Source organism: Tenrec ecaudatus, chromosome 5 (genome assembly GCF_050624435.1).
Source record: "Tenrec ecaudatus isolate mTenEca1 chromosome 5, mTenEca1.hap1, whole genome shotgun sequence".
In the NCBI taxonomy this organism is placed as follows: Eukaryota; Metazoa; Chordata; class Mammalia; order Afrosoricida; family Tenrecidae; genus Tenrec; species Tenrec ecaudatus.
In genome coordinates, this window is record NC_134534.1 from 183872107 (window position 1) to 183886283 (window position 14177).

The 14177-nt window shown below is 58.6% G+C and overlaps 1 protein-coding gene across 1 annotated transcript in view; it reads left to right on the forward strand.

Annotated features, from left to right (window-relative positions):
* The window catches only part of SLC6A11 (solute carrier family 6 member 11), a 122817-nt gene extending 110908 nt beyond the window's left edge, over window positions 1–11909 (forward strand). The window contains exons 9-14 of the mRNA XM_075550815.1: window positions 1251–1363; window positions 4753–4890; window positions 9043–9145; window positions 9726–9826; window positions 9989–10159; window positions 11757–11909. Of these exons, the coding sequence (XP_075406930.1) occupies window positions 1251–1363; window positions 4753–4890; window positions 9043–9145; window positions 9726–9826; window positions 9989–10159; window positions 11757–11909 (779 nt within the window). The remainder of the gene's footprint in view (window positions 1–1250; window positions 1364–4752; window positions 4891–9042; window positions 9146–9725; window positions 9827–9988; window positions 10160–11756) is intronic.
* The last annotated feature ends 2268 nt before the right edge of the window (window positions 11910–14177 follow it).

Below are 14177 nucleotides of genomic sequence, written 5' to 3' on the forward strand. Positions count from 1 at the left end.
CAGATCATCAGATCTAGCCGTATTAGGCATTCACCTCTCAAGTACTTTCCATCGAATCTCACTGGGCTTCGACAACCTCCACCTAACATTCCTACCTCCCAATCCACCGACCTCCCCGAACCAACTCTGACTCACAGCCACCCTGTGACTCACGGCTCCCTAAGCTCTCTGAGGCGGCAGATATGTGGCCTCCACTTTCTCCCTCAGAGAACCGGGTGGAGTTGAACTGCTGACCCTATAGTTAGCCCAATGCGTAGCCCACTACATTGCCAGGGTTCCTACCGTATGAAACAGGCCTTTACGGTCCCCATTTTGTAGCTATAGAAACAGACACCAATCATAACAAATAATGAGAGTCGAGATTTGAACCCAGGCTGCCCAGCTACAAAGTGTGTGCCTCCCCAGGTAGTCTCTCTAGTGTTGGCTGTCTTTTCCCTGGCCAACTGGGCCCTTTACTCAGACCCATTGATGCGAGGGAGTGTGGGCCTGGCCAACACGAGAGAAACGCACAGGGACTGACAGCGTCCAGCCCGGGGCCCCGGGCGCCATCAAGTCTGTTCAGACTCACAGAACCAAGTGCTGTGAGAATCAGACACTGCCCGGTGCCACCCCACCCTCACAATTGTTTTGTGGGGCCCGATGTTGCAGCCACGGTGCCAACCCATCTCCTTGAGGGTCTTCGTTCTTTTGCGGCCCCCTACTCATGATGCCCTTCTCCAGGGACTGGTCCCACGCTGCCAGTGGGGCCTGAGGGGCTGCAAGGGATCCAACAGTGGAGCTCGGTCTGTTTAGCACGGCGGTTCTCAACCCTCCGAACACTGCTATCCTTTCATTCAGTTCCTCATGGGGACGTGACTCCCCAAACCACAACATTTTTTTTGTTGCTACTTCATCACTGTCACTTTGCTACTGTTATGAATTGGGTGACCCCTGTGAAAGGGTCATGCGGCCCTCCAAAGGGGTCATGACCCACAGGTTGAGAACCACTGGACCGTTCTGTGCGCTGTAGCAGAAGGTCTGTGTGCTAGACTGACTTGGGTTTACAGACTCCGTCCTCTCTCACCTTCCTGGGACCCAGCCTGCTCACCACCCTGGGCACTGCCCAGGACCACAGTCTGGCAGGCCTGCAAGTGGGAGAGTGGTACAGGACCTGGCTCACCCAGGGATGCTGGATTAAGGTAACAGTTCAAGGAGGGGCTAGGCTTGGGCCCACCCAGCAGCCCCCTCTTCTCCGCCCTCTTCCTCTCCAGGCCCTGGCCTGGCCTTCATCGCATACCCCAAGGCTGTCACCATGATGCCCCTGTCCCCTCTGTGGGCCACCTTGTTCTTCATGATGCTTATCTTCCTGGGTCTGGACAGCCAGGTGAGAGGTTGGAGAAAAGGGTGGGGGTGGGTGGGGAGCACAGGGCTGGGGGCCAGCTGGCCAACTGCTGCCCCTAGATCTGTCACCTCCTGGTTGCGGTAGTCAAGACTCTGCCCCTTGTACCCATTCTGCTTCCTCCAGTATCTAGTACCCCACCGGGTGAGGGGGGAACAGCCACTCCACATGGCTGCTCCAGGCCTGCCCTGCAAGCCTTTACAAGCCCTGTCTTCCTCTCCTGAGTTCTCCCTCTGATCTCCTTTTGTAATCAATAAATACTAGTGTTCAGCTACCCTGCATCTGGGCTGGCATCACCCCCTAACAGAGCAGAAGGGCTCAGAGGGGGCTCAGGTGACCAGCACCCTGCCCAACTGATTGCCCCTTCAACTCTATCCTGAGGCCCCATGACTTGGTGCCATGCCTTCCCCCAACCTGACCATGTGTTCCCCACCCCACTCCCGCTGACCTCTGGGTCTCTCCTCCCCCCACCCCCTGCAGCCTGCCTTCCAGCTGAAAGACAAGACAAGGACACAGTGCCCCTAGGTGAACCTGTCTCACACACCCCTCCCCTCCTCCTGCTGTGGCTCTGTTAGGATTCTTGGGTGAGAACTACCATGGGCCTTGGACTTGCATGAGAAAGAATTCACGCTGGAGCCTGGTTTGTGATCCCAGTGAGCTTTATGAAGGACAGAAGACAGTTCCGGGCACCCTCAGGGCACTTCACCCCACCCAGGGGAACCTGAGGCCAGAGAAACCGCACCTCAGCTTAGGAGGAGCAGCTGGAAAAGAGGGGGGTGGGCTCCTGATTCTGGCTTTTCAGGGTCCTCCACTGGGAGGCGTGGTCCAAGGTACTGATTGACCCCATTGTCTGAATTAAGCCCACCTGGCCTAGATTGGGGCCCTCCCAGGTTTACTTGCTTCCTGTTTCAAGGTCATGAATTTGTGCATGTCCTCTAGCCTTTATCAGCTTCCAAGCTGCTGTAAAGGGGAAGGGAGGCCTTAGCATGTAGAGAGACAACCCCTAGTTTCTGCCTCTAGCTACCTAACAGTTCCGCTCACTCCTCAGGCCAGAAAGCCGCCCTCCCAGTTACTAGTTGGCTCCCAGTCTCAGCCAGTAAGGACACTGCCAGGCGCAGGCTCTTGACAAGTCAGGCTTGTGTTAGGTAGGAAAGTTCTAGAAGAGGGAGGCATGGGATTGAACAAGCAGGAGCTGTCCCTGTGGTGCAGGTCAAGGCTCAGTCCTTTCTGAGGCTGCCAGGACCCTCCTCTCCCCTGGCCCCTGTGAGAGCTGCCCCCACTCATGACTATGGACAAGTCACTCAGCCCCTGAGCCTCAGGCCTGCGTGCCTGTTGGCTCAGCCAAGCCTCCTCTCTTCCCGAAAGGCTTTCTCAGAGATGACCCAGGCGAGCCGCAGAGGAGCCGGTGTGCAGACTGATAATCTTCCCTCCATTGTCTCAGGCAGAGGCCTCAGGGGTGGGGATCAGCGGTCGGATGTGACTAGCTGGCTTCGCTGAGGCTGTGGTGGGGCCCAGGCTCTAAGTCTCTGGGCTGAGCCAGCCCAGTGTCTTCTGTGTGCTAGGTGGGGAGGGGCCCAGACCCTGGAGGCTGCCCTTGCCACGGGTCCAACCTGCGGTCCTTATAGCACCAACCCTGTTCATTCTCATGCCATTGTCCCCATCCGGCAGATGAGCAAACAGGCTCAGAGATGCTCAGTGACTTATGGGGCTTGGGCCCGGGTCTGTCCACACACTGAGGTCACTTCTGTTTTGATCCTGAGCAGACAGACAGCCCTTCCTTTCTTACCCTGGGGTCTGGAGCAGGCAGGAGCAAAGGCGGCCTTGCCATCATCAGCCAGGGTTTGTGTCCCCGCTGTGTGACTCGGGCTATTAAGCTTCACTTCTCTGTGCTTCAGCGAATTGGAAGGTCCTTGGTGCCGAGAAATGGCTCTGGGGAAAGGGAGGCCTCCCTGCAGGCTGACAAGCAAGAGAATCATTGGCTTCTCCCTCCTCCTTCACCCCCTCACTCCCTCCTTCGCCTCCTGCTCCGGCTTCCATGGGAGGTGGGATGGGGGTGGGGGACACCACAGTGGGAAAAGCCCGGATTGTGGAAGAAGGTGACCTCGTTCAAATCGGGGCTCTGCCACAGAAGACCCAAGAGCCTTCTAGCAAGCCCCTCCACCTCCCTGAGCCCAAGGGACCTCGTTTAGGGAATGGGAATGGGGGGGACACCCGCTGTGTAGAAAGTGGAGGGTCTGCTCAGGACAGGGGAAGCACCTGGCCAGCATTAGCGTGTTGACTGTCTGAGCCTCTCTATGCCAGGGCGCTGAAAACAAGTGACAGAAAACTGTCAAAACCAAGACCAAGGCAACCCCCTCCTGATGCTCCTGTGTGTGTCAGAATAGGACCGTGCTCCTGTGCTGGGTGTTAGGGACTTCTTGGGTGGGGATGGGTGGGGAGGGGTAGATCACCAGGCATTTCTTCCAAGGCCCCTCTGGGTGGACTGGAGCCTGCAGCTAGTCAGTGGGCTGTTCATACCACCCAGGGACACCAGCATTGGAAACAGATGAGAACGAGGCAGCCACAGACCTCAGGCCTCCCCTGCTTAGAGACCAACAGCTAAGGCCCATCAAGACCCCACCGGGCATTGAGGAGGGGGGTCCTGGGGGGCGAGGAGAAGTCATCAGGGCAAAAGCCATGAGAGAGAACTGCACCGAGTGCTGTGGGTACCACCAGAGGAGGGAAGTATGCTGGGTCGGAGCTGTGGAGGCCCAGGAGCCGGTGGGGGAGAACGGAACAGCAGGCACGCCCAACCTGTGCCAGCACATGGGGGCTCAGCACACAGATGTCATGTGACTCAGGTGCTGCTGTCTTGCCTGCCCTGACCCCATGGCACAGAGAGGAAGCCCAGGAGTTGATCTCCCCAAGTCCCCTGCGGGGACAAGGGTGGTTTTTCACCAAGAGAAAAGGGCCAGATTAAAATCTCAGCCCCCGAGACAGCTGCTCCCCACAGCACGCCCAGCTGCCAGTCAGTTTCAGGGGCTCCAGGCAGGAGGTGGTCTCGTGAAGATCCCCAACCCTGGCACACGGACAAGGCGAGGCAGTGGGCAGGAGAAGGGCAAGTTTCTCTCTGCAGTTCCAAGGCTAGACTATGCCACCTCCTTGCTCAGCAGCCTCGGCAGGTGCCTTCCCCTCCCCTCTGTCCTCATCTGTGAAGTGGGCATGCTGGAGTTGGTATGCGCTGGGAGTCGTACGGTCCGGGGCCCTCATCTGTGAGTGTGTGTGGGAGAGGACAGGGCCCCAGGAAGGATCCAGGATATAGGCCTGCTGTGGACATCGGGCCACTGGGGTAGGCGCTTCTCCTGGGATTCACACCCTCCTGTCCACCCGTCCAGTTTGTATGCGTGGAGAGCCTGGTGACGGCCGTGGTGGACATGTACCCCAAGGTCTTCCGGAGGGGCTACCGGCGAGAGCTGCTCATCCTGGCCCTGTCCATCGTCTCCTACTTCCTGGGCCTCATCATGTTGACCGAGGTGAGTGACACGGAGGGGTGGCTTTGACTTGGGCATGTCTTCCCTCTGAGCCCAGCTCGGGAAGGGGCTGAATGTGCGACCAACTCTTCCACTCTGTTTCCTCCACGGCTTCGAACTGGTGCCTCCTGGTTCCAAGGAAAACCTGAACGGACAGGCCTTTGTAAACTGTGGGGGCAGGGGGACAGTAACTCGAAAAGCAGAGCTCATGGGCCCGGGCCCTGCTACCAACTCCATCTCCCTCTCTGAACATGAAGGCATTGAGCACACTGCAGAGTGACCACATCCCTTGGTTGCAGACCAAAAGGTAGAATACAAAGACGGCGGCTGACGGCACACCCAGATGGCAGCCGAGGAGCTGCCTGGAGTGTGTGCATTGTTCTCCAAGGTCCTTTCAGTAAGCCCGTCTCCCCTCCATGCCTGGAAGTGCCCACTGCACCTCTCCCAAGGCTCCGTACTTCTCCCTCCCCGGCTGTGAAGCCCCTGCACCCAGGTTCAGAAATGTGTGTCTGTTCCGATTTGACTTCCTGTGGCCCAAGGAAGGCCTTGGTGACCATGAAGGAAAGTTCTCCTTAAGCCCTGCGCTCATGCGTGTTCCAGTGGCCTGCCGGGAGCGGAGTGCGGGAGGGATCTCACTCTGGGAGACGAGTGGAAAGCCCAGGAAGTTTGGGAGCCTCTGATCTAATCTTATCCACTCCCCCCACCCCCGCCCCCGCCGGGCTGGTTCTTCCACCCAACAGCCCTGCATCAGGGTTTCATAAGTAGACGGCCCAGTCTTTCTTGTGCGGCACCTGTGGATGGACTTGAGCAGCCCAGCATGTTCGGTGTGTCCCTGTCATTGATGTCTGATGCTCAGAGCACCTTTCTCAGGGGCCCCTGAGGATGAATGCCGATAGGTCCCTTTCAGATGTGGTGCACTCTGGGGTCCCCGGCCCCGTGCCTGCAGGCAAGAAGGGTTTCACCACAATACTGGAATTTTAAGCCTGGCAGAGGAAGCCAGGTTTTCTGCCATCCTGCGGGCCACCCTGTCCAATCAATGCATGCTTGAGTGTCCTGGGGAGGTGAAATTAGGTGTTTTTCTTTCTACCGGCACATATGCAAAAAAAGGAAGGAAAAAAAGAGACAAAACACTGTGGCCCAGAGACAAGAAGAGGCTGGATGGAAAATGAGGGGCTTGGATGGGTAAACACAGCTGCCAGTTTCTAGGTGGCCTTAGAAAGCATTGGGGCGGATGCCACCTTGTCGAGCCCACTTGTCTGCCTCTCCCCAGTTCAGATGCTCCCTCCTCCTGGACGCCTCCACCGACCCCGCCCCATTCTCCCCTGTTAGCGTGCTCGATCCCTCTTGTATTCCCCACCCCCACGCACCTTGTTCACAGCTCAGTTAAGCATCCCTCCCCATATCATGTCCACCCTCCCACTTACCTGCCTGCCCCGCCCGACTCTGAGTCCCCTGGGAACAGGGCCGAGTCCTGTCTGGCTCTGCGCCCTCGGTGGGTGCCAGCCCAGAGCCTGGCACAGGGTGGGCATGCCGCGTGCACTTCAAGGATGCTAGCTCTGCCCCACTTCTTTGTCACATTACTGAGAGTGACCATCAGAGCACAGGAAGGACGCGGTGCCCCCTGCTGCCACTGCCTCTCTCGGCACACATGGGAACCAGCTTCATTAGGCGCTGATTAATTACCCACAGTCCAGGACTTGTCAGGGACAGACCCACCCCATTATAGTGTCTGCGCAGAGCCTGTGTGGGCATAGGCAGCAGTGGCTGGGAGCAGGCAGTGGGTGCACGGGCGCCCTGCTCCCGAGGCCTGGGGTCTGCCCATTAATCACCAGGCTCTTGGGCTTCACACACCACCCTTCCACCTTGACAGGGCTGTCTGCATGGTGCCCCCCAGGGGAGCAGAGCTTGTCAGACAAGCTGTGAGGCCCCGGTCTTCACAAGAATCACCCGCAGAATGAGCTCCCTCATCCACGCACTGTTGGAGCTCAGCTCCCGGGCTGGAGGGCCAAGAGGGTCTCCTCATTTCTCCTGGGCGCTGGGGTGGGGCTGTGTGTGAGGCTGCGCTGACTAGAAAAAGAAACCCAGAGACACTCACCTGTGTGTGAGAGAGAGCTTTCTATCAAGAAGCCTTAGCCAGGAAGCATCCCAGCCCAGTCCAGATCAAGTCCATAAGTCTGATATAAGTCTGTAAGTCCCTCTTCAGACAGCCACATGCAATGATGCTGAATGCAGGAGGATCACAGGCCGGTGGGTGTAGAGTCGTGTGGATCCAAAAGTGGTGGACTCATATCTGGGGCAGAAGCAGTCTCCGGGTGGCTTCAACAGGAAGGTGACGGAAGAGAGTGGGGAGGTCCCCAGGACCCTCCTTAGGAGGAGGCCACACCCAAAGGGAGGCACCATCAGGCTGTGACCTGATGGACAGGGTAGACTCCACCCCTGCACTTCAAGCTTATGTGAAATTATGTAACTACCACAGGCCGCCTGGGCTAAGGCCTCAACCTCCAAATTTGTAGTTGGATAGCCTCAAACAAGGCCTCCCCCGAGACTGTGCCTCGGTTTTCTTATGGGACCAGTGGGGTCAGCAGGACCCCCACCACTGCAATCATGATGAAAGGGACCAATTAGACCAGGACATGGAGAGGTTGGAGCCTGGCACTTGGTGCCATGGACCGTGGGCCTGAACTCAGTGGCCTCCCCAAGGAGCAGCCAGCCAAGTCACAGAGCTGCCCTCACCCCTGAGGGTTGAATTTTCTCAGCAGCACCATCCACCAAGAGCCCTCGGCCAGAGCTGTTTCCCCTGACCCTCACCACCGTGGTTAACATCACGAAGACATTGCTAAGAAAGGTCTCTCTTAAACACCCTGGTTTCAGGGATGTCCCATAAACACCCTACAATAGCAGGAGCTCAGAGTGGTGTGTCCAGCAGGTGGGGCCTGTGGGCTCCTTTGTCCACAGTCCCCACCACTCCCTGGAGTCAAACACCAGGTACTCAATTGTGTCACCTCCCTCCCTGGGGGCAGGTGCACTGTTATCCCTGAGCTAGAGAAAGAGGTGACCGATGCAGGAGACATCCCAGGAGGTGTTCTCAGATGCTTTGGGGGGTGGCAGGTGGGTGAGGGGGGAAGCCCAACTGCAGGTAGGTCCCTGTGGGGCGGTCCTGCTTCAGTCTGACCTCTTAGCCCCTGCCTAGGCATTCGGACCCCACCTGGTCCTTCTCTGTTTTACTTCCGTGTGGCTCCCTGCTGCGGAGGGAGGTAAGCCTCACCCCAGCTGTCACAGGGGATTTCTGGGCAGAGGGCGGCCACTCTACCTTTTTGCAGTCAGGATCCCCTCTTTAGTGCTCCTGGGCCCGTCCCCACCCAGGCACCCACAAGGACTTCCCTGTCACCTGGCCAGCAGAGCACTCATCTCTCCCTGAACAGAACCTCACGGAGTTGGCCCCTGGCCACTCCAGCACCCCACAGAGACGGGGTGCACACCTACTGCGTGCTGCTCAATGGGACACAGTGCAGGCCTGCGGAGGCCCTCCTTCATGGAGCTCATTCCCATGTGGCCAGGTGAACACTGTGGAGCTCCTGCCTCTAGCCAAGGACTGGAGTCCCTGTGGGAGCCAAGCCGCTGAAGGAGTGGCATTTGGACACAGAAACTGAGTCTGTAAAATGTGGGAGGGCAGCCCGAGGGGAGGAGGGAGGCCGTCTGGAGGAGGTGGCATCTGAGCTGACTCTGAGGATACCTGCCGAGTGGAAGGGAACAGGTATGCCCGGGCACAGAGGTGACACTGGCCTGTGGTCTCCAGTAGGGAGTGTGGCCGGTAGGAGGGCAAGGCAGAGCAGGGGAGATGAGGCCAAAGGGCTTGTGGCAACCTTGCCCAGTAGCTGGAGGGGCCCATCATACATCTGAACAGAGGAGAGGCCGGGCCGGTGCACGTGCAGAGCAGGCACGGGGAGGGCTGGAGAGACCGCCGGGCAGGCGGGGGCACAGTCAGCAGCCTGGGAGCGCGCTGAGGCTGCCCTTCTGTGCATGCCGCCTGGCACCATCCCTCAGCTGACACAGACCTTAGAGGGCGGGTGCCCAGGTGGGAGAGAGCAACCTGTCCCTAGCGTCTGGCAGGTGGAGGGGGCTGGCTGACCCTGCTGCCCGCCCGTCCACCCGCAGGGCGGCATGTACATCTTCCAGCTCTTCGACTCCTACGCTGCCAGCGGCATGTGCCTGCTCTTTGTGGCCATCTTCGAGTGCGTGTGCATCGGCTGGGTCTATGGTGAGCTGCCGTGTGGGCGGGGCTAGCGGGCTGGGACCCTGGCTGTCCTGCTTATCAGGCATGGTGCCTGCTTCTCCGCCCTGCTGTCCCGAGCCTCCGTGTCCCCTCCTGTTAAATGGGGTCAGTGGAGGAGACCATGCCAGCCCTCAGCTCCACGCTCGCCCGCCTTAGCCTGGTGACAGAGAGTACAAATGACGGGGTGGGGGGCCTGGGGCGGTTATGGAGAAAACGGGGGGCTCTTGCAGAGGCCCGCCTCTGAGCAGGCCCCTGTGACACCCCAAGTAAGTCAGAGCTTCAGATCCCCCCTGCCTTCCCAGAGGGGGTCCTCACCCCACTCCAGGCATGTCTCTCCCTCCCTGTGCTTCCCAACCCCACCTCCACCCCCACCCCATTCTTCCCGTGGACCTGCCAGAATCTGTCCCACTGCCGTTCATTGTAAAGCCTCCCATTCCTGACCTGTGCTAAGCTGGGGGAGTTGAAGCTGCCCTATCTCAGGCTCAGGCAGGGGTAAGCCCGTTCCGTTTTATACAAAAATCCTCTGGGGTGTATGTGTATGTATCTGTGTGTGTATTCTGGACAGGAAGCAACAGGTTCTATGATAACATTGAAGACATGATCGGCTACCGGCCACTGTCCCTCATTAAATGGTGCTGGAAGGTCGTGACACCTGGGATCTGTGCGGTGAGCCCCCCCCCACCAATGCCTACCCCAGGGTCCCCTTCCACCCACTGCCTGCCCCGCTGACACCTGGCTCCTCATGAGGCTGCCAGCGTGGGCTTGGTGAGGGCGGGGGTGGCCTGTGATTCCACTTCTGCCACCAGAGGTGTGTGATTGTGTCTGCAGGGCATCTTCATTTTCTTCCTGGTCAAGTACAAGCCCCTCAAGTACAACAACGTCTACACCTACCCAGCCTGGGGCTACGGTGTCGGCTGGCTCATGGCCCTGTCCTCCATGGTCTGCATCCCCCTGTGGGTCTTCATCAAGATGTGGAAGATGGAGGGGACCCTGTCCGAGGTGAGATGCCCCCTCAGCCCCAACCCCCAGCAGGTGTATGGGCTTGAAAACCCCCATTTATCCAGACAATGGGTGTGATGAAACCACGCCCCGCCGGCTTCTCAGGGAGGTGGGCGGGTGCCAGCCCTTGCATTGCAGGAGGCCTCTGAGTGAGCCAGTTTCCCCAGACCCACCTGGCTCCCTCCCCTGTGAAATGAGACCAGCAACTGAGGTGGAGGGTCTGTGTGGAGAACAGCTCACCGTTCATGTATGAAAAGCACTCGCCCAGGACCTGGGGCCCAGAGAGGGACCCAGGGTTGGTTCCTCCGTCAGAGACCCCACTCCCAGGGGTGGGGTGAGGATGAGACATTTGAAGATTTGCCCGCTTCCAAGCCCACCCATCTCATTAGTCTTCAGAGCCCCCCAGTAGCAGGCACCTTTGTTTGCCTGTCACGGTCGGGGAAGGGGGGCTCTGGGAAATGAAGGGGCCCCCCTGAGACCCCCACAGCTCTGACAAGCAGGTGAAGGTGTGTTGTAGATGTCATGAAGCACCCCCAGCGCCGGCCGGCACACACCTGGAGGATGAGTGCCAAGGCCAGCGGCCACCTCACAAGGCCACATGTGGGTGCTACGTCTGGTCCATAAGATGCCCCATGAATGTCAGTGTCCGCCCCACTCAGCAGCTACTCCTCAGCCCTCTCCCCGACACTGCCCCCCAGGCAGGTCCCAGCACACGTACCCTCTCCTCTGCCTGCCCTTTACAGCATCAGGGAGTCAGGTGGGGGGCCTTTGCCCTTTGAGTGGAGATGCTTGCTGCCCTTGTTAAGGCTGGGACATGGACACGCAATGCAGTCCAGCAACTTGCCCGTGGGCACAGAGCCTCTATGTGGTGGGCAAGTCTCTGAGTGGATGCAGGGTGGTCAACGGGTTCCCCACGGGGAGCCCAGCTCGACTCCAGCACCACACCCGAGGGCCTGGCAGTTGCCCCCGTCACTCAGGCCAAGGGCTATGGGAGATGGAGGTGGGACTATGTATGCACAGAGGCCCCCCTCAGAGGGTGTTCTTTCTATGCCACCCTCTCATCCGTGGAGGGGCCTGGGCCTGGGCCTCGGCTCAGCTAGCGAGTGAGCCAGCAGGCTCCGGGACTCTGTCAGGGAATGCAGTCTCCCAGGGCAGTCGGTCAGTTCTCATCCGGGACTGGGAACCCCCAGAGAGGACTGGACACCTTGGCAGTCTCTGGGGCAGCTGCTGCCCAAACTTGCAGGTGACTTTGAGGTGTTCAGAAGTGGCCTGTCCTGTGGGACCCTCTGGAGGCCTTTATGGGGTGTGGGAGGAGAGGACAGGCATGGGGTGCCTGCTGGCCACACCAACTTCCATCACACGCCAGCCAGCGGGCACTGCCTGCCGCCCTGCGTGCACCCTGCCTTGATGCCTGTTTTCCAGATGAGGAAACTGAGGCCAGAGGAAGTCTATTCATAACCAGAGGAAGCCCTGGGAATGACAAGCTGGGGCCCAAACCCAGAGCGGAGGGGACCCAGACCCCAGCATGCCCCCCTCTGCCCCCGCCCCCCAGCAACCCCTCTGATTCCACTCTCCCCTGCTGTCTCCAACCATCCAGAAACTCAAGAAGTTGACCATCCCCAGTGCTGATCTGAAGATGCGAGGCAAGCTTGGGGCAGGCCCAAGGACGGTGACAGTTAACGACTGTGACGCCAAACTCAAGGGGGACGGGGCCATTGCAGCCATCACAGAGAAGGAGACGGACTTCTGAGAGGCCGAGGTCACCTGCCGCCCACCCACCCCCACCCCCCGTGTACAGGAATCCCTGACACACTTTCACCTAATGATAGGGGCTTGCTCATTTTGCACAAGATGTATTAACCAGTTAATGTCCAGGTGGCTTCTGTACACGTTGGTTTAAAGTCACCCCTCCCCCAGCCCCGTGATCCTGTAAGTAACCATGACAATGAGATAATATTGTACAGTGACTAGCAGGACCTTCTTGCCCGGGGTGTCTTAATCAGTGTTCCCTAGGGGTAGAGTGGAGTGTATAGTATTATAAAGCATCCGTACCTTGGCTGTGGGGGAGGTGGGTAGCAGTGGCACCTGCCCTTCTCTCTGTAAGCCTTGGAGAGACCCTTCCATGTCCTCCCAGGTTTGTCCCCAACCCTCTGCAGCTGCGCCTGCCCTGTAACTCCCTGCCCAGGTCAGCCTCTTGGCAAGGCCATGTGGCAGAGAACAAGTCCTGCCAGGCCCCAGGAGTCTTGGGCTGCAGGCACCCCATCATCACCTGCCCGCCCACCCCTGCCACCCACCGTCCACATCTCACTAAGTGACCTTGGGTACTTCCTTCCCTCCCTGGGCCTCAGCTTCCCTTTCTGCCCACTGACCAGGGCTGGACAAACCTCTTTCAGATCTGCCCTGGTCTCCTCTTTGCAGGATGCCCTTGGCTCCCTCTGTTGGTATGGGACCCCTCAAAAATTTGTGGGGTGACCCCTGCAGGCCCCTCCCCCACTTCCCCCTTCTCACCTGCCTCTGAAAGCCCCCAGCATATACAGTCCAGTCCAACCCAGAAGTGCCCAGAAGTGCTGCAGTGCTCGGCCCTGACCCTCGGAGTTCCTCCACCTGGGCCTGGCTGGCTGGAGCAGCGGTTCTGCCTGACTGCCAGAACCCTCTCCTTCATGGGCTGGTTCTCTGGGTCAGCCATCTGTTCCCCAGGGAACTGTGTTCCCCCCCGACCACCCTGCCACCAGGATCTGCGTCTGCTTCCCCGAGGAGGCAGTTAGTTACTCGGGAGCCTGTCTCCCACATACCCCTTCTTTCCTCCCTGCTGCCTACCACTTCTCTGCTCCTCCCATCAGGGAGGGGCTCCCTGCCCACTCCCTCCAGCCTCCTCACTGTGCCCTCAGTGCTCGCTGGGGGCTCCCACCCTGCCTGGGTCACATGGAAGTCTCAGCATCAAGCGCAAGCCCACGACTGAGTTACTGGTGAGGAAGAAGCAGGAACGGCCCTGCTTATGCCCCAGTTTTCTCGGGAGACGAGCTCCCCTTGAGCCCGCAGGGTGGAGGGGGAGAGAATGCACACATACCTTAGTGGAAGGAGAACGCACTCATCTGGTTTGGTTTACCCGAAGTTCTCCAAAGTCCCAATTCTGCTCCTGCCGCCTCCCCCCTCCCCCCCCAGCTGGGTATGTTCAGAGGAGTCCCGAGTTCGCTCAGGCACAGATCCCAATTCTGGGTCTAAGACCCTCCTGTGCTCACAGCCCACCCCCCTTCGCCAGGACCCACACTGCCCCTCTCAGAGTCCAGCCCATCTTGCTCTCAACAGTGCTGCTGCTACGGGGTCTCCACCACCTCCCCTCACAGATGCAGGCACCTTCACCAGACACACTGGCCCTCCCCTGGCACTTGCCCCTCAACACATTCACACTGCTCATTGGAGGGCACAGGGAAGAGCTGGGGGTGGGTGGGGTTTGCTTTGTTTTATGTTGTGATTCCTTACTAGTCTTGGGGTAACCCTAGGGGTGGGCGGGGGATGCCAGGGCAAGGGAAATACACCATTGTGATGACTTTTTGATATATTCCTTAGAAACAATACATCCTTTCTGAGATATTTACAGTATTATTAAAAAACAAAAGGTTGTACTGTTTTGCATAATGGACCTTTTTATCTGGTATTCAAAGGGCACAAGGTTGTCTGCTTACTCATTTTTAAAAATTAAAGAAATAAACAGACTCTCATGTGGTTATTTCCAGCGTGCCAGGGGAGGCTTTTCTGGGTTCCGGTTAGGGGCTCAGGGACACACCACCTTCCCTGTCTTAGGTGGGGCTGGGTGGCCAGCCTGATACAGAGCTGGTCATGGAATGGTCAGTCGTTGGAACCCACTTAGAGACAGGCTGCAGTTCTGTGTCCGATGGGTCTCAGCCACGTGAGCCTCACGGTCGTCCACGTGCACACATAGCGTCGCCAGAGTTGGAATCAAAGAGCCAGCATCTGCTCTATATCGTTGCCATCACCGTCATCGTCGTCCTTCACTGTG